This window comes from Mirounga angustirostris, unplaced genomic scaffold (assembly GCF_029215605.1).
Source record: "Mirounga angustirostris isolate CCGP_5_RB_7025 unplaced genomic scaffold, mMirAng1.0.hap1 SCAF_16, whole genome shotgun sequence".
Classification (NCBI taxonomy): Eukaryota; Metazoa; Chordata; class Mammalia; order Carnivora; family Phocidae; genus Mirounga; species Mirounga angustirostris.
This window is the reverse complement of record NW_026991724.1, coordinates 18829349-18848149: the sequence shown is the minus strand read 5'-3', so window position 1 is coordinate 18848149 and position 18801 is coordinate 18829349. Positions and strand designations below refer to the sequence as shown.

General features: G+C 56.9%; 1 protein-coding gene across 1 annotated transcript in view; it reads right to left on the bottom strand.

Moving 5' to 3' along the window:
- CDH16 (cadherin 16) overlaps positions 1-18801 on the bottom strand; it is a 34707-nt gene that overhangs the window by 2237 nt on the left and 13669 nt on the right. The window contains exons 7-18 of the mRNA XM_064581571.1: positions 18070-18266; positions 17313-17435; positions 16953-17103; positions 16536-16763; positions 16379-16455; positions 16118-16306; positions 15781-16022; positions 15088-15221; positions 14054-14296; positions 13819-13926; positions 13401-13517; positions 12133-12634 (exon numbers count right to left, since the gene is read on the bottom strand). Of these exons, the coding sequence (XP_064437641.1) occupies positions 12537-12634; positions 13401-13517; positions 13819-13926; positions 14054-14296; positions 15088-15221; positions 15781-16022; positions 16118-16306; positions 16379-16455; positions 16536-16763; positions 16953-17103; positions 17313-17435; positions 18070-18266 (1907 nt within the window). The 3' untranslated portion in view covers positions 12133-12536. The remainder of the gene's footprint in view (positions 1-12132; positions 12635-13400; positions 13518-13818; positions 13927-14053; positions 14297-15087; positions 15222-15780; positions 16023-16117; positions 16307-16378; positions 16456-16535; positions 16764-16952; positions 17104-17312; positions 17436-18069; positions 18267-18801) is intronic.

The following is an 18801-nucleotide window of genomic DNA, read 5'->3' as shown; positions in this document are numbered from 1 at the left end:
GGAATGTCTGTGGTCTGATGAAGATAACAAGAGGAGCAATTTCCCTCTTTAATATCATAAAACTAAAGAACTTGCCCCTGACACCGTGGTAGGGCTGGGATTTGAACCAAGTCCACAGTCCATCCACTTGTCCCAGTACTGGCCCCTTCAGAAAGGGAACATAATGCATGAAACTCACTGCACAGTTTTGGCCCAGGGTGGGTGGGGATGGGATGGAGAAGTAGGTGGTGCTGAAAAGGAGCTAGATATACTTAACACATGTGTTCCAATATTCCATCATTTTGGAACACGATAAAAATACAAGGGAAACGGAGAATTAAATTTTCAAGATTGAGCTCTTCGGACTCCTTCCAAGGGAAGAAATAAATTTATGCTGTTTCCTTCATATCTAGAGTTTTTGTTTTTATTTGACTTGATGCTACTAAATGCCCTGAAGTGAGGGCGCCTGGGTGGCTCAGTTGGTTAAGCGACTGCCTTTGGCTCAGGTCATGATCCTGGAGTCCCTGGATCGAGTCCCGCATCGGGCTCCCTGCTCAGCAGGGAGTCTGCTTCTCCCTCTGACCCTCCTCCCTCTCATGCTCTCTGTTTCTCATTCTCTCTGTCTCAAATAAATAATAAATAAAATAAATAAATAAATAAATAAACAAATGCATGCCCTGAAGTGGTTCCCAGGCTGGTGGCCCTCTGAATCGTGGGTGGCCGGTGCTCCACGCAGCTCCCTCTGGCACAGGTGAATCCTTACCAGACTTCTCGGGGTCAGAGTGTCTATGTTCCACTAGCCCCTGACCTGATCTGTTCCGTATGGGAAACTGCCCAGCCGGCTGGGAGGAGCAAGGGGGCAATAAGTAGGCCAGCACACATTCCTTTCCCTCACGTCTGGAAAAGTGGTCTGGGGAGGGACTTTGCCGAACCTGCTCTGTCCCACGTCTTAACTCTTCCTGCCTTTCCAGCATTCTGGAAAGGCCTAACTGGCCCAACCTCGTCCTCCCTACAGGAGATGAACAAAAAGAATGTCTGTCACCAACCGCTCTCTGTCCAGTCCACCCTGCACAAACCTCGTGTGCCCCAGGTCCAGGCGCCGGGGATGGCCCCTCCCAGTGGGAGGCTGAGAGGCGTGACACTGGGCAAAGTGGCGACGGGGATGGGCCACACAGAGCAGGGAAAGGAGCAAGAGGAGTGAAGCACAGGGGTGGGTCCGGTCCAGTGGGTCTTTATGGAAGTAGGGATGAGAGTGCAGTGAGGGCTGAGAGGGGAGGTAGCCAAATGTGGCTGGGTGGGCAAGGGGATCCCTTCGGGTGGTCTCTGCGGATAGGAAAGTGAGCGCCGCCAGGCAGGGAGCGCAGAAAGGGCTGTGGGCGTGGCTTGCTCCTCAGCAGCATGGAGGTGGGGGGCAGCCCCGCAGATCCCACCCCCATCTCTTCACTTCCCTGGCAGGTTGCAACCAGGTGCTTTGGGGCATTTGTCCTTGTTTTTCTCCTCCCCACTCCACCGCTGTAACATCAGGCCTGGCCCCCTGCCCTGCTGATTGTAGAATGAATGAGGAAGGAGGTGGGGATGGACAGAGGGATGGATGATTTAGGGAGGAGCAGAGGAAGAGGGATCAGCCAAAGAGAGGTCAGAGGAGTAGTAGGAAAACCGTGAGCAGTGGTGTGAAGAGGTGTGAGGAAAGGGGGCGAGGAGTGTCTGGTACCAGAAAACCCATGGGTGTGGAGAGATGGAAATGCACAAGTGATTTAAAAAGCATCGCTAAGGAGAGGTGAGAGATTCTCCCGTGGGACTCAGGACACAGGATGGGCCTGGATGGTGAGGTGGAGGTGAAGGGCTGGCTCTGTGAGAAGAGGTTGGCTGAGCGGCTGGGAAGACCCTTCCTCTGAGATAAAGTGGCGCAGCGGGTAGGGGGATGGGAATGTCACGGAGCCCACAGTTCCTTGGTTGTGGGAGGGAAGAGTATCCATGGGTTCACTTGGGGCTCCAGGGGCTTTGCTGACTCCAAACTGGGCTTTGGCATGGAGGGACGGAGGAGTCGGGTCTTTCCTGAGCTCTGCATGGTGGTTGGTCACTCAGTCCTGAGGATGGCACCACCGGAACACCAATGGGGAGCCCTCGGCTGGCACCACCCGTGCAGGCTGTGGGATTCTGCCCAGAAGCACTGTGAGACAGGAGGCTGCCTCTAGATGTCACCATCTGGCCGTATTGGTGCCGGCCACAGCTGGAGCGACTGGGAGGACAGTATTCCAGAGATGAGACCCTGAGGCACAGCCCTGCCGGAGCAGGGGCTCCCTGGGACTGCAGCCTGGGACACCCTTCAGGGAGCCTCACCAGACCCGGAATGAGTGTAGGGTGGGAGAAGGACCCTGTCCTGCGATCACTTAGCCCTGTTTGAGGGAACAGGGCTGCTGAAACCCCAAGACTGCAGAGCCAGGTGGTGGGCTATAGGTGGTGGGGGATCGCTTGCCACCTTTTCCAATCTCCCCCAGTGTGGGTGCTCCCCTCGGTGGACTGCCCCACACCTCTGAACCCTTCCCACCTCCTCTTCCTGCTCCCTGCAGCCGGGCCCCACAGACAGCCGCCCAGCTCTGGAGTCTGTTCCTCCTGCCCCATCCCCTGTCCCAGCCCCACGAGTGGTCCAAACCACCTTTACCCCCACCCTCACCCCCAAACAACTGCTGCCCCCTCCAGTCACCTCCACCCAGCACACAGCAGCCAGAGTGATCCTGGTTGGACTTGAATATTATGTATCACTCATCTGCTCCAAACCTTCCAGGCTCCCCCTCACCCTTGGGAGAAAGCTCAGAATCCTCCCCCCCCAGCTTCCTCCAACAGGTATGACACAGGAAGAAAGAAGTGAGAGAAGAGAAGGAGGTCTTTCCTCCACAAGCTGAGGTCACCTCTTCCATTAGTCAGGGTGCCTCCCTGGTCACCTCTGGGAGGGAGCCTGGAACCCTCCACCTTTTGATCCTTGTTGTGATTTGAAGGATGATCACAGATTCTTTGCCACTCCTCCCATCAAGCTGTGGGGTCTAATTCTCCTCCTCTTGAATCTGGGCTCAACTTAGCAACTGTGACACTGGGGATTGACATTCGTGTGCAGCAAGGTCTTGATAAGTGGTCAATCTGACTGACGGTTGTGATGGTTAATTTTCTGTTAACCTGACTGGGCTAAGGGATGCCCAGAAAGCTGGTAAAATATTATTTCTGGGTGTGTCTGTGAGGCTGTTTCCGGAAGAGATTAGCATTGGAAACAGTACACTGAGCACAGAAGTGGGTGGGCATTAGCCCAGGACTGGAATAGAGCAAAGAGACCAGGGAAGGGAAAAATGTGCGGTCCGTTGAGCTGGGACATTCATCTTCTGCTCTGGGACATCTGGTGCTCCTGGTTCTCGGGCCTATGGACTCTGACTGGAACTTATACCATTGGCTCCGGTGGTTCTTAGGCCTTCAGCTTTGCACTGGACCCACACCGCTGCCTTTCTTGGCCTCCAGCTTGCAGAGAGCAGAGCATGGGACTTCTCAGCCTCTATAAGCACATGAACCAATCCTTCATAGTAAATCTCACAACCATATGAAGTGAGTATCATGAACCCATTTTACAGATGGTGAAACTGAGCCCGGAAAAGTGAACTGATGTGCTCAAGATCTCAAAACTAGTAAATGTGGAGCTGAGTTTTGAACCCTGGTATCTGACTTCAAAACTTCCTCTTCGCTTTCATGTGATCTGTTGAATCATGCGATTCTGTTGAATTCACGTGATTAAAAAAAGCAAACAAACATGCCCTCTCTGCTCCCTTAAATTAAAGCCTGGCAGGAAGGAGGGAGCTGTGTGTCTGTGGAAGCATTCTAGCAGAAGCTGGAGGGACATTTGGCAAGATGTGACTTGGACGGACTGTGAGGGGTCCCGCCCTGAGGCTGGGCCTCTGCTTCTGCCTGCAGTGGGGCTGTGTGCCTGCGACAGAGGACACTCTGTGTATGGCATTTACTTGTGTCTCCAGTCAGCCTGGCCTGTGGGGATGGGAGGGCAAGAGCAGGTGGAAACTGGGGGAGGAGTTGCTTGCCTCAAGCAGGTAGGAGGGAGCAGAAGATCACAGCCTGCCCTGCTTCTCCTGACCTCGGGGCCCTGGACTGGTCTCTGATCCCCCTCCCTGCCCTAGGCTTGTCACCTCTGGCTTGGGGGAGAGCCCAGAACTATTCAGCCATACAGTGAAACCTGCTCTCCTGCCCAGCACCTGTCCGAATGTATCAGAGAGAGCGGACCAGGCAACTGCAGAAAGGGGGCTGAACAAATATGGCCATGGCCCTGGTGCTGGTAAGAAAGAGAAAGTGGACACCGCTGACATGGCCTTGCTCAATATACTGGACAAAGAGATTCTGGTGCAAAGTCGGGTGGACTTTAAAGAGACAGTGAAAAGAAGTGATGGTGGAAGATCGTTATTATTAGACGGGAAATTGCTAAATGGAAATACTGTAAGTGGGGGGTGGGGTGGGAAATCACATTATGAAACAGAATGTACAGTGTGACCCTAAGTTGAAATCCTTCCCTCCCCCCACCCCCAGCCCTCACACATGCCCCTCCAGCAGCTCCCTCGTGACTTAGCCCACGGGCCAGGGGCTGGCAGTGGAGGAGGGGACTGTGACTATATTGGGAAGGGGATGAGATCACCCAGAGGCTGGCTGATTTAGAACCGGGTAACTTTTTCCACCCGTTTGGCTCTCAGAGGCTTCTGCACTGGCTCATAAACTTTGGCGCCAGCCTGCAGGGTGGAAGGGAGCCCTGTTCCCCTCCCCAGGGGAGGAGATGGTGGCTGAAGCTGGATAGGGGACAGGTGCTAGGCTGAAGTTGAGATAAAATGACAGAGTGGGCCTGGGGGTGCCCAGGGCCCTGCTGGGACCCTACAAAAGCTTTGCTCTCAGCAGAGCTCAATGTCTTATCACCACCGGGGAACTTTATGGGCAGAAAGTACATTTTGTGGGTGCAGGAATATCCCAGAGGGTGGCTACATTGTGGCAAAGTGAGCCAGGTCCCCCTGGGCCCAGCTGTGATACCCTGCATGTTATGTCTTGAGATTCCTATTTGCCAGCCTGGCCCTCCCCACCAAGAGGACCCCACCCTGGCCAAATGCAGGGAAAACCCTGGTGGGGGTAGCTGAGAAGAAAGAGGTCTGGGCTGGGGAAGCAACTGGGTTCCAATTCCAGCTCAACAAATAACTGGGTTCAGTTCAATTCCCACCCTTGACTACAGTGCCCATCGGACTCCCTCAAACCTGTGCTCCAGCCTCACGGAAATGTCACAGTATGTTACAGCATGTCCCAGTCCTCTGAGATTTTCCTGGCAGTTGTCCCAGCCTGGCTAGCCTTCCCTACTCCGGCTGCCTTTGTCAACTCCCACCCCCTGAGCCAGGTCAAGGGCCATCTCTCCCCTAGTCAGCGGCCCCCAGGCCGGCTCGTCCATGTCCATCGGGGCTGACCCTGAAGGCAGGGACTGGCTCCAGGGAAAATGCTAGGACACGTTGGATGAAGGAAGGGGAGAGCCCCTGGAAGGGATGAGGGGTCGGGGGAGGACCCTTGAGTGGGACCTTGGGGCCTCAGGCAAATAGCAGAAGATTATGGTTTGAGGCACCCTGACCTGGGCTTTGTGGGCGAGGAGTGGGAGTTGGACAGAACCAGAATAAGCCAGAGCATCCCCTCCTTACCCTGAGCCCTGGGCAGCAGGGCTGGGAATGGAATTCTCCAGTTGGATGGAGTTTTTCCTGGAAAATCCCCACAAGCCCTTCCAGAAACGTGCTTTTGTGCCTGACTCTGACTCCTTCAGATTGGTGGGTAAGAGGCCCGTTAGCCAGTGGGCTATGCAGACAAGGCCCTTGCCTTCTCTGGACCCCTGGGCTTGCGCTCTGGGACAGCTGAAATGGAGATGCCCACATCAATTTAGCACCATCTGTCAGCTTCACAGAATTCTCTCAACTATCTGAGAGGCAGAGATCAAGGTCCTTATCATTTGAGAAGGACGCTGATGCTCGGAGATGCTAAGTGGCTTGTCCAAGATCCCCTGGCCTAGTCAGGATTCGAAGCCCACCTCTTGAGGGTTGGCCTGCATATGGCTCCAGTCCCCACACCCCTTTCAGGATTCCTGAAAGGGCAGGGTGAGCCCTCAGGCCAAGGATGCCACTTCCAGCTCGGTCCCGTTTCAGCAAGCCTGGCCTGGCTCTGTGCCTGCCACTCTCAGAATAACCCTGGCAGTTCTGGGCACGGATCACTGGCCATCACCTGGGACCTATTTCTGTGCTTCGGGTAACGAGGAAGTCTCACCTTGTGCAGTAACCACTTGGGGCAAGGGTGGAACATGTGACCCCCAGTCCCAGCTGACCTTGCTGCCCTGCTGAGAAATGACCCCAGAAGGGAAGTGGAAGCCTGCTTAGCCACTCTCCCTTTCTCTCCCTTCCCAGCCACTTCCCAGAATCTGGCTTTCTACCCCATCTCCTCTTCCCTTCTTCTTGGCAGCCCACCCCATCACTGCCCCCCCCCCCCACAAACTATGATCAGAAGGCCGAGAGCATCTTCATTTCTCCTCGTGACCCATTGCCAAATCTTCTGCATCTGAACAGCTAGAAAATTCTTCCTCACTTCTAACTGTGGAAACAAGCCCATTTCCTTAGGTTCCAACTGGAGGGTTCTAGAACCCAGGTGCAGGAGCCATCTGGGGATCCAGTATCTAGAACTAGACTTTCCGTGTCTGGGGCCCTGAAACCCTATGAGGGCAGGGGTTGATGGCATTTGAGATGACAGAGGCTGTGGACATACCACAGACATTCTGAAACGGTCTCAGGGGTCCAGAATGCAGAGAGGAACACCCCAACCGAGTCAGAGGGGTTCCTTTCTGCAGAAACCAGTTGTGTGGAGGGAGGAGTATTATTACCCGAACTCAGAAACATAAATACATTTTAAATAAAAAGACTGGAAGGAAACCTGATAAAAAATGTTACTGTAACAGCAAAACCAAGAATGACTGTAGCTGTAATGACAACATAAATAATAGTAGCTATTCTCATTTTCTGAGGGCCAGGGATGTGCCAACCCCTACGCTAAGTAAGGGCTTTGCTCTTATTATCTAAGTTAATCCCCACAATGTGCTCTTCTCTTGGCCGCGGTAGCCAGTGGCCTTCGGGGTGAGCTCTATAAATGAGGTTGGTTTTTGCCAGGTCTGCAGCTTCCCTGGAGGTGGACGGACAAGCCCTCAGCCCAATACACAGGGCATGCTGTGCTCCCCCCGTAGGCAATGCTGGGTGTCAGAGGGCGGGGCTGGCCCCCAGGGGCGGCCTTCCAGGAACCAGCCAGGCCCACTGAACTGACCCCAGCCCCCACTTGGCCCTACTCCTACAGGCGTTGGGGCTTGAAATAGTGGCCGTTTGAGAGCTGACAATCAAAGGGCTGCTAAAAAAAGTCCCCTCAGTCTGGGCTCTGTCGCACACGGCTCTTAGGGCCTATTTTGGGGGAGAGGGTGCCGACGTGCCAATGGAAAATCCATGAGGCGGGAGTCTCCAGGGTGGAGAACCTGTGTGCCTCTCTCTCCCCATCCTGGCGGCCCACCCTAGCGTCCGTGCGCGCACACACATCCGCAGCCCTCGGCCCGAATTCCTACCGACTGGACTTTGTCATTCTTACAAGAGCTTAGGAAAGGGATGAGGAAACTGAATCTCAGAGAGGGGAAGCAACTTGCACAAAGTCACACAGCCTAGACGTGGGCAGGACCGTGGCCAACTGGGCTTCTGCGGCTCACGATACAGTGCTCTCCCCCTAGAGGCAGCCCCCGCCTACGGGCCTCACCGGGGAACCCAACACATTGTCTTCCGGGGCATCAGAAACTCCAGGGTCATGTATTATGGTTGGGACTGGGTAGGAAGCTGAGGATGACCTGCGGGTCATAGGAAGTCCCACTGGAAGTCCCACTTCTGATGGGACCTTGCCTGGCTGTGGGAGAGACAGATGCCGCAAGCCTTGTCCCAAGTGAGCCCATCCCCCCATCCAGTCCATGTGACCATCTCATTGCCCCCTACCCAGGCCCCCAAAGCCTGGCAGCCCCTGCCAAGTTTCCAGAGAATGTGTCAGATAAGGGACTGGTGCTTATGACTCCCTCCCACCCAGCCACTATCTTTGACCCTGCGGCCACCGCTAAGTAGGTAAGAATAGCAACAGCCCCTGCGACTGGGCATGCACACGGGGACAACACAGCGACATCTTCAGGCAAGTACCAGGCCCCCTGCGCTGGCAGTTCCGCCCCATCCGGCTCCCGCACCATCCTGGGCCTGAAGTCCCACAGCATCTTAGGAGATAGCACCAGGCCTGGTCCTCTGCCTCTGCTGCCTCAGTGGATGGGCTCTGGAAGGTAGCACGCCACCTTGTTGAGGCCTGTCCTGAAGCCTGCCCTCCACCGAGGAGCCGTGTGACCTGGAGCTGCTCACTTGTCCCTTTCTGGGTCCAGAAGCAGGACGAGGTGGCACAGCGGCCCCCTAAAGCCTGGCAAACATCCAGCAAGGCCTCTCCTGGGGCTGGAGCCCCTCATTGTCCTGGTAACCACAGCCGGGCCTGCCTATCAAATACTCCCGCGAACTCTGCCCCTTTGACTTCCCAAACAGCGGGGATGTGGACAGGGTAAGGCTGTGGGAGTCCCTGGGATATGATCACAAGGTAGGGCGGCATGTTGCGACTGAGTGGCTCCCTGTGACACTCCTGTGGGTGCTCCACTCTGTCGCACGAGCGTGTGAGGGTGGCGGCATCACTCAGAGGAAGAGGCTGTTGCCATAGGACCCAGGGTGAGCGTCACCGTGACACCCAGAGTGGGGAGATGGAGGGAGCTTTGTGTCCAAGTTCCTGAGTCACTGCGATACCTGGGGGGGAAGCAACCCTCTCCCGCCCCCACCACCACGTCAGTGGCCCCTGAAGCTCCCACAGCCTGACTCACTGCGTGGCTCAGACCCGGCCCCGGCCCCCAGCTTCCTCAGCCCTCTGCTCCCAGCCCCCTTGCCCTCCTCATCTTCCCTTCGAGCTACCTCCTGTCAGCTTCACTCCCCACCAAACGCCACTGATCCAAGTGGTCTTGGGGAGAGGGATGCTAGGGATGCTAGGGCAGGGGAGGAAGGGAGGGGCTGGGGTGAGTTCCTGGCACACTCACACACTGTGACTCCCTGCAGACCAGACTTTAATATGAACTTACACACCCACAAACACACACATACACACAACACACACACACACATGCATGTGTGTGCGCCTGATGGAGTGACAGGGTGGCCAAGGGGTCTACAAGCTCAGTCTCTCAACACTAGCCCTGCCAGGTAGGCCCCCATAACCCTTGAAATCCTTTGGGTCCTCCCACATCTCTTAGGTCCTCTCATTAGAAACACGTGATCCCACAGCAGCAGGACCTCTGGAGGTGTGATCAGAGGAAGAACCTCCCTGAGGCCCAAGCTAGAGTCCTGGGGTGGGTACAGGTAGGTACGGTTGAGATGGAGGTCCCCAGACTGTTTCTTTGTGAGTGAGGGCCAGACCGACCTCTGGGCCTCTCCCTTCGAGAGCCCTAATCTCTGGGGCTGGAAAAAGTTTAAAAATATCCTCATGTTTACATTCTTTCCAAGCCCGCCTCCCAATCCTCAGTGCTGGGTCCCTTTGATCTGGCCCAGTGCCTCTGAAAGGGGCCTGGGAGGGGGGAGCATGAGCTCCCCACTGGGGCAGACCCTGTGACTCCCTGAAGCTCCAGACCAGTCTGAACCCTGTGAGACCCCTCAACAACCCCCCAGAGAGAGCTTTAGAGCTGGCAAGGAGCCAAGGCCAGAGGGGGTGTCTTGCCCAGGGTCACCCAACAGGGCCATGTGGGGGCTAGAGTTGGGGCTCCCCTTCATACTCCCTCCCGAACACCTGGGCCTCATGGGGCCCAGGGGAATGTGGGAGTAGGTGGCTATAGGCGTCTGCAGTGGGTACCCCAACAGTCTGTGCACCCGGGAAAGCCACGTGTACTCAACTCCCGCTGTGTGCCCAGAGCTGTGCTAAACACATTTTGTGGGGATCATCTCATGTAGTCCTCTCAACAACTTCACTGTAGTGAGGCCCATTTTATTAACAAGTAAACCAAGGCTCAGAGAGGTGAAGTGATTCACCTGGGAACACACCGCAAAGATGAGGCAGAGCGTGGATCCACACTGAGCCACCAGTTATTCCTCACCTTGCCTTAGCAGCTAGGCCCTGCCTGCAGAATGAAGCCTGCCTCCTCAGTGAAATCTCTACTAGCACTCACTGAGCCATGGCCAGGTCCACAAACCAGTGCTGTCTCTGTGTTTCTCTCCCTCTGGGACCCAGGAGGAGCCATGCCCCCTCTCTGACCCTCACTTTCCTCTATAGAATAGGCTGTGGATCATGGAGAGGCTTATGTCCACAGACTCAGGGAAAGTGAGCCTGTGTCCCTGGGGATTATGTACCTTAGGGTCAGCGCCAGAACTGACACCATCGGAGGGTGGCCTGGGGCCTGGGGCCTGGAGGCCAAAGAAAAAAAGCCCTCAAACTGGGGCAGGTGCCTTAATTTGCCCTGTCAACATCCACTCTTTCCTTTGTTGGTACCCCACCGATCTGCTTACCAACCCATCCACCTATCCACCCATTTACCCATTTACAATCCACCAACCTGCCCTCCCATCCACTCATTCACTCATTCACCCACCTACCCATCTACCTATCCATCCATCCAGAATAAAGACCCAGAGAGTGGGGTGATGACCAGGGTCCCAGCTCAGGTGCTACATCCCACCGGCTGGCTGGACTTGGGAAGGTCCCTTCACCTCTTTGTGATTCACTTTCCCAATTTTACAAGAAGGAGCTGGCCTGACGATCTAAGGCCCTTCTCAGGGATCTCATGGGAGCCGAGGCCGCTGAAGGCTGTGGACACTTGGGGAGAAGTAATTCTAACCTTGGCCAGACAGTCCCACCTTGTCTGCTTCCAAGACTCCCAGCTGCAGCCCTTAATCTCTCTGAACTTCAAGAAACTCACTGGCAAACGGGGCCAGTAATCCTGCCCTCACAGTTTGGTGGGAAGATTAGATGAGATGCCACCTTTGAAGAGCTTTGCACCCTGGAGATTTCTAAGTGGATGCAGGCTGAGTAGAGGATCTTGGGAGAGGGACAGGAAGCTCTGCTTGGACTGCAGTAGTCCACAGAACCTCACGTTGTGTGTGTGTGTGTGTGTGTGTGTGTGTGTGTGTGTGTGCTGGGCCCAGGATGGCGGGACTGGCCTCAGAGTTCAGCCCGGGGCTGGGGATCCTCTGTGAGTCTCTCAGACTCTTCAGGCCAGCCAGGATGCCCACCCCATCTCTCTTGGTTGAGCTTGGCCCCCATCCCACAGAATCTGCCAGGAGCGGAGAGATTATCTCCTAAAAATAGGGCCTGGGCCGCACAGAGGTTGTTTTTCTCCCTTCCCCGTGATTTACCATCATCAGTTCAAAGTGCCTGGGACAGCAAGTCCCACCCTGGCTCCCTAGAGACGGTTGGGATGGGTGCATGGAGGATCAGCATGCGTCTGGGGTCAGTCAAGGGTCAGGGATTGGAGGTCGGCCTGGAGGTGTGGTCAGGGCTCAGCAGGGCACCAGGGCCATGGCTTAATCTTGGGTCAGGGGAAGGGGTTCACTCGGGGCAGGGGCAGCTCCAGGGTGAGCCATGGGGGTTCCTGTCTGTCTGAGTGATTCCCTTTCTCTGACTTTCTGTAGACCCCACCCCCCATGCACTCACCATCCTGTATATGAAACCCGGAAGTGTGCTAGGGCCTATGCTAGGGCAAGGGGACCCATCCCCAACCTCACCTGTCCTGTTCCAGCCCTATTAGACCCTCACGATTCCTGTGCAGACCCCTCTTAAGACTATGGGACCTCTGCTCAGCCATGTGCAGGTGACTCACAGATAGAGCAGTGGTGCGCACGTAAGCACAGGACATAGACTCACAGGTGCCCTCCCCTAGCAAAAATGTCCTGGAAATGAGAATGCACTCGAAAGGACACCCTCCTCAACCGTCACCTAGTCAGAGTGGACCCACCCAGGGTCTGCAGCCGTGGTCTCCAAATGCCCATAGAAATGACCCACCCTGCTCCAACCTCAAGTTCTCACCAAGAACCGACGTGATGCCCCCATGTCCCTCCTTCGTAGGGGACCCAGGCTTGTCCCTCAAGCCCCTAGGCCCTTTCTGCACAGCAGGAGATGGGAAAGGAATGAAGGAGGACATGGGTAATGCACACACGCACAGGACTCTGAGATGCAGGCACAGCCCACGCCCTGCTCTCCGAGGCTTTATTGGTGGACAAACGTGGCCCATTTGGAGTATTCCCACGGGCAGCCCATGAAGTCAGTGTTCAGGCTCTACAGACTTGTCTGGTGATGTTGACTCCACCCGAGGGCAGGTGAAGGGGCTCCTACTCTGTCCTAGCTCCCGGCGATCGGCAGTGCTGGGCCCTCTCCCAGGGGACTCAGATGGAGTTAGAGGCCAAGCTCCCAGCTGGGGCTGCCTGGACCATTCAAACCGCCGCCTTCAGGGGCATGCTGTCCACTGGCTGATTTAGGTCCTTCTTTCTCGCCAGGGTCAAGTGAGTGAAGATGAGGATGAGGAAGATGCCTGAGGGGCCCAAGAGGGATGGATCAGCTCTCAGAAGGAACCATGGGACTTGTCCACCACCCTGCTATTGGTATTGATTTAATAAGGAAACAAGGTTTCCTAGACAGCATCCGCAACGCCGGGTGAGTATGACTGTGGTCCTGGGGCCAGAAGAAGCCTGACTGTTTGGCCTGCAGCTGTCCAGAACACCCCAGCCTCCAAAGCCCCCTTCTCTGGGGAACGGTTCAATGCTAGTCATCTGGGAAACAGTGAGCTGTTCCCATGGACTCTGACAAAAAGGCACATGGTAGCATTGTGCTAGAACTAACAACAACAACAAAAAACAGCCAGGGAAAAATCTAGAGGGCCAAAGAAATCAAGGGGATAAAGAGGGAGGCTTGGACTAAAGGGATTAGGCTGGAAAGACCTGGGCTCTGCCACATTCTGGCTGTGTGACCTTAGACAAGTCACTTAACCTCTCTGAGCCTCAGGGACCTCATCTGGAAAATAGGGAGATGCCACAGTCTACCTCACAAGGTTGTGGGGGGGATTCAATGTGACAGTCCTATATTACACAGTCAACGTATAATAATGTAACAGTAAATACTGTCATCAGTGATGATGATGACGAGTAGGATAGTACGAAGCAGGAGCATGATGACTAGGAGAGTTGTGGGGTTCCTTCTCCAGCCCTGGGGAACACCGTGGGATAGGGCACTGTGCACCTGGAGACTAGCACTCCAACCATCCTTCACCCTCCCCCACTCAAGAGCCCAACATCCATTACCTATCGCCATCAAGGTGCCCACGAGGATGCCCACTGCCGACAGCTTCGTGGGCATGCCCTTCATGCGGCCCACCTTGCGCATGCACTGCCCCTCCACGTTGCAGCGACACACAATCACTGGGGGGACAGGGGGCAGGGGAGGAAGGTGCAGGCGGTGGGGGAGGGCTCTCGAGCCGCTGGGAGGCTCCAGCGCAGCCGGCTAATACACACGTTGGGGCAGACGTGTGTATTTACGTGCGTGCGGCACTCCTCTCTGTGCGTGCCTCTGGGCGCAGGCATCTGTGTGCCTGGCCACGCATACGCAGGCACGCACGCGCATCTGTAGCCCCCGTGACCCTGCGGGCGCGTGTCCCCACCCCTCCCCCTGCACGGCAGCGGCTCCCTGGGGAACTGCAGGCACACAGTGCCCTGGCCTCACCTCGGATCCGGAGCTGCCACGTCCGGGCATTGTGGCTGACGACTACGGGCACTGCGTGCTCACGTGGCTCCACCCAGTGCAGGGCCAGGGTGAGGTAGGCATGGGAACCTGTGGGACCGTGAGCAATGACCAGAGCCCCAGCCTGGACAGACCCGAGGCCCAGCCCCATCTCACTTCCGAGAGCCCCACTGCCTCCCGCCTTGGCCACAGTGTCCCGCATTTCCCCACCACACACCGTTGAGAGCCTGGAGGTGCCAATCCCGCTGTACCGTAGGGTGGGGGCCCAGGGCAAAGCTGTAGGGGCCAGGCCCCCCGGCCAGGCCAGGGTCCTCGCCGGGTCCACTGATAACCACGCCATGGTCCTGGCGGGGTGTGCAGAGGTGTCGGGCGGGTACGGGGTGCAGGGTGGGGGCCCAGGCAGCCGGGGCCTTCAGAAAGTGGATCACGAGGGTTGCAGAAGTGCTCAGTGCCGGCTCATCTGCAGAGGAAGTGCTGAGCTAGCCCCAGGTGGAGATCTCACCCTGCTGAGTCTCTGCCACACCTGCTCTACTCCACCCCTCCTCCCCATCCCCAGCAGCATCCTCGCACCTGTCTCTTGCTCACAGTGCACTTGCCCCCTTCACTATTCAAGCGGCTGCCAGACCTTTCTGTGCCTTTCCGGATGCCGGGCTTGCCCTCACTGCCCCACCCCCTCCCCACCTACTGGTATCAGGGCCCGACAATGTGGAGATGCCCTGATTTGGGGGCGCTCACTTCTGCTGGGTCTGTCGTGCACCACAGGACAGTCCAGCCCAGAGCTGAGACCCGCCTCCCTGCCATACCCACCCCAGGGCCAGCCTTTCATCCGGTCAATGTGCCATTCAGAGTCCTCCATACCTGGCTTCAGTGTCCCACTCAGGCTCCCGTCCTGCCTCGCCTGCCATAAACACAGCCCCAGTACTCCTTCCACCTGCCTGGCCCCGCAGCCTCTGCTCCTAGCCTATGTCTGAAGCCAACACCTGAGAGGCCCTCCAGGGCCAAGGGGCAGGGCTGGAGGATTTTAAGTGTCCAGTGAGGAGCGTGGTCTGAGAGGGGAAGCAGACGCCAGGCGTCCCAGAGACCGACATTGGCCCCGGCCCTCGGATCCACTCTGGGGCAGAGTGGATGCCAGGAAGGACCCTGGGAAGGAAGCTCAGCCCTGCCCATCTCTCTGTCTGCCCGAGGCTTACTCTCCCTCCCAGAGGCCCCACCTTTATACTGGGCCTCCACGAGCACTGTGCCCGGCCATACCTTCATACTGGGCCTCCACGAGCACTGTGTACATGTCCCCAGGCTGGGCGCCTTGCAGGGGCCGGGCTGTGTGCACCTCCCCAGAGACCTCCTTGATGCAGAGCCAGCCCTCTGAGTCATTGACCAGGGAGAACCTGAGGCCCAAAGAAGATGGGGAGAGGGGGCAGGGAGGCACTGGGACCATATATGGGGTCTTACTCAGAGACCCCCCCAGGGCCATGTGACCTGCTCAAGTTCCACATCCTCTCTGTCACTCGGGGTGGCCAGTTTCTCTCCCCAGCTTTAGGGACTTGTTGAGGGACAGGGCTTGAATCACGGATACTGTGGGGGGTGGGGAGATATCAGAGCCCGGGGGGCCTGACTCAACTCCACTAGTCTCAGGTCACCCCATAAAGGGACAGGATTGGGCCAGGGAAGAGCCCTTGTGCTGCACTCTGGGTGAGGGATGGGGGAGGGCCCATTAGGACAGCATGGGAGGCAGCATCTGAACTTGCATGGAGTCCTAACTCTCCTCTCCATGCCCTATCCAACTCATCTAGCTCTGACTCGCCCGCAAGTCACAACCTTGGCATTGGCCATGGTTTGAGGAACATTCCAGAACATAGATAATGTGAGTCCCCTCTGAGGCCCTGGGGGTCATCCCTGGGGAGCAGAGGAGGTCCAGTGCAGCTAAGGGCTGGGCGTCTGGCTCACCTGAGGGGACTGCTTCCAGGGTCTGAGGGTTGGACGGTCAGCAGGAGGGAGCCAGCTGGGGTGCTGACTGGAATGCTGGCCTCATAGTGCTCCTGGTCCAACTTGGGGGGTGGCACCAGCTTTTCCACCAGCACAGTCACTGTGGCTGTGGCTCCAGGGCCTGGGCCTGGCCCCACCAATTCTGTCACGCTCCGAACCACTACCACCAACTTGTGGCGTGAAGCTGCCTCATAGCTGAGGTTCTAGAACCAATGGGGTCTGGGTCACTGTTTGGACCAGGGGGTGGCACCCTGGTGCGTGCACGTGGGTATATATGTGCCCCTTCCCAGCCCCTTACCTTGAGGAGTCGGAGTTGGACATGACTAGAGTCTGGTTCCCAATCGAGGCCGAAGGTCCCCTCCACATCCCCCGCCTCAATGGCAAAGTCCATGAGGCGGAAGGCAGGCTCAAGGTCAGCATCGGTGGCCATGAGCGTGGCTACCAGAGTCCCTGGCTCTGCATTCTCAGGGAGGCTTACAGGCTCAATCTGGAGAGATGGGGACAGGCCATGAGCCGCTCATCAGTGCCTCCCAAGATCTCCTCCCCTGTTCCTGCTTACCTGGGAGACGGTGAACTCGGGGGCATGGTCATTGACGTCTGTGATTGTGACAGCAACCTCACATGTGCTGCTGAGGCCTGAGGCAGGACAGGGCGTGTTGGAGAGACCAGGAAAGGACCAGAGAGGGAGAGAGCCCGGGTCACCACCGGGCACTTACCGCCCTCAGCTCCTCCTCGGTCAGCAGCCATCACCTGAAGCAGGATGTTCTGGCCAGCTCGGAGGGGGGCATCCCCCAGTGTCACACTGCCTGAGGTGAAGTCCAGCTCGAAGGCTCTTCCGTCTGCTCCCTCCTCAGGCTCAGGGCTCAACAGCTGATACACAATGTGGGAATTGGGAGAACCAGGGGCATCCATGTCCTCTGCCAACAGCCTAGTCACCTTGGTGCCTGTGAAGACAGCACCCACCTGGGTGGGACCATAGGCCAGTCTGGAGGCCTCCCTGCACCCATTCCTCTTTTGTGCCGGACCGAACCTGAGCTTGTGTGGAGGAGGGGCCCATCTCAGATAAGAGCAAAATGGGATGGGTCATAAGGACTTCAACCCTCCCGCATCCCCTAACAAGGCCCATAGCCCACCTGGGGGGCTGAGCTCAGGAATGCTGACTGGGGAGTCACGTAGGAGGCAGACAGGCGCGTTGTCGTTCTCATCCATCACTACCACATGCAGCTCCAGAGGTTCTGTGTAGTCCTCACCGCGGGTATTCCGAGCCTGCACCTGAAGCAGGTACTGAAGTGGGCAGTGGGGGGCTTCAGATGAAGGCCAAGGGCAGTTCCAGCCTGGCCCAGGTCTGAGTTCCCTTCTGGTGGCCAGTTCCAGCTCTTCTGGGTGCTCTTCCACTGCCTCAGTGCCTGTGGGGGATGCGACACCCCCAGAAGCCAACCAGACCGTGACCAGGCACCCCTCAGCCTGCCCTCCTGGCTTCCCCGTCACCTCACCTCAGCCTGGGCTTCTCGGTCCAGCTCCTGGGTCACGTAGAGTTTCCCCTCTGCATCCACATCAAAGGGTCCAGGGGGTTGGCTCTCCAGGTGATAATGTATATTTCCCCCACTCCAGCGTACCTGGCAGTGGGACACAGAATGAGGGCACCCTGGGATGAGGGCCAGGAGTAGCCCATGTCAGCTCTTCTGCCTCAACTCTTCCTGGGTGGGGAGCCTGGGTCCCTGCTGCTGTGGGACCTCAGGCAAGTTGCTCTCCTCCCTGGGTCCCAGGTAGGGTCCTTTGGTTTGGGACACTTGTTGATGTAGCAAGTCCCTGGTGGCTCTGGTCCAAGTCTGGTCCCTGGCCAAAGTGCCTGAATGACCAGGTTGTGTTATTCTCTGCCCTCTTGGGCCGGGCCTGCCCCCAGGGCATTCCTCGAGGAGGTCTGAGACATTCCAAGCCCAGGTGACAATCCCCATGGCAGCAGGGAGGTGGCAGCTGTTCTCCCTAGGGAAGCCTGGGGCAGGGGCAGGTCAGGGCCCAAGCCACGCTGGCCAGAGGAGAGCAGGTGAGGGGCTATGGGCCTGGTCCCAGGGCCTTGGACACTGTACTCCATGATGGGAACTGATGGGGACAGTAGAGGGAGGGACATAAGTAGGGGAGGAGCAGGGGTCAGGTTGGGCCTCAGACCCCCCCCCCCCCCCAAATCTTGAGACTCAGTCCCAGCTGTACCAGCCACGGGACTACTTTAACCACTGACAGCCACTCACTTACCTGGGCCATGTGGTGTGGGTATGGAACTTGGAGATTCTCTGCCAGGTGGACAGGATCTAGGGGCACCCAGGTGTTCTCTACTATGGAGACATCTACAGTGGCTGTGGCCTGGTGGCCTGAAGCCTGGTCACCCATGTCCTTGACCTGTACCAATAGCTGGTAGGATCCTTCTTCAGCCTGGTCTAGGCTGGTGCTTCCTAGAAGGGGCAGGGTGGTCAGCTGGCAGGAGTCCAGGGCATCCTTCTCAGCGAGGTAACAAACACAAAGCCAAGCATATGGCAGGTGGTTAGGATGCCCTCTGGGCCCAAGGGCAAGAAGTGCTTTTAGCACCAGAGTGAGGCCCAAGCAGGACTTGAAAGTTTGCAAAGTCATTTCTATAGCTATCCACACAATGAATGGCTGATGGACTGGATGACTAGGATGAGGGGAGGGGTCCATGGGTGGATGGGGAGATGAGTAGATGACCAGCTGGATGAATGGATGGTTGACTAGGTAAATGGATGGGGAGTTGGGTGTGTGGATGGGTTAGTTTGGGTAGGTATTTGAATAGATGGGCTGCGTATGGGGTTGGGTGGTAGATGGGTGAATGGGTGACTGGCTGGTAGGTGTATGGTTAGCTTTGCTTTCCATCTCCATCCTGTGCCTCTGGTCTGAACTCCCAGGTCCAGCTCTCCCTTACAATCAGTCCAAAGGTGTCCCGGCAACATCCTAGGCTACAACCCCTCAGGACTC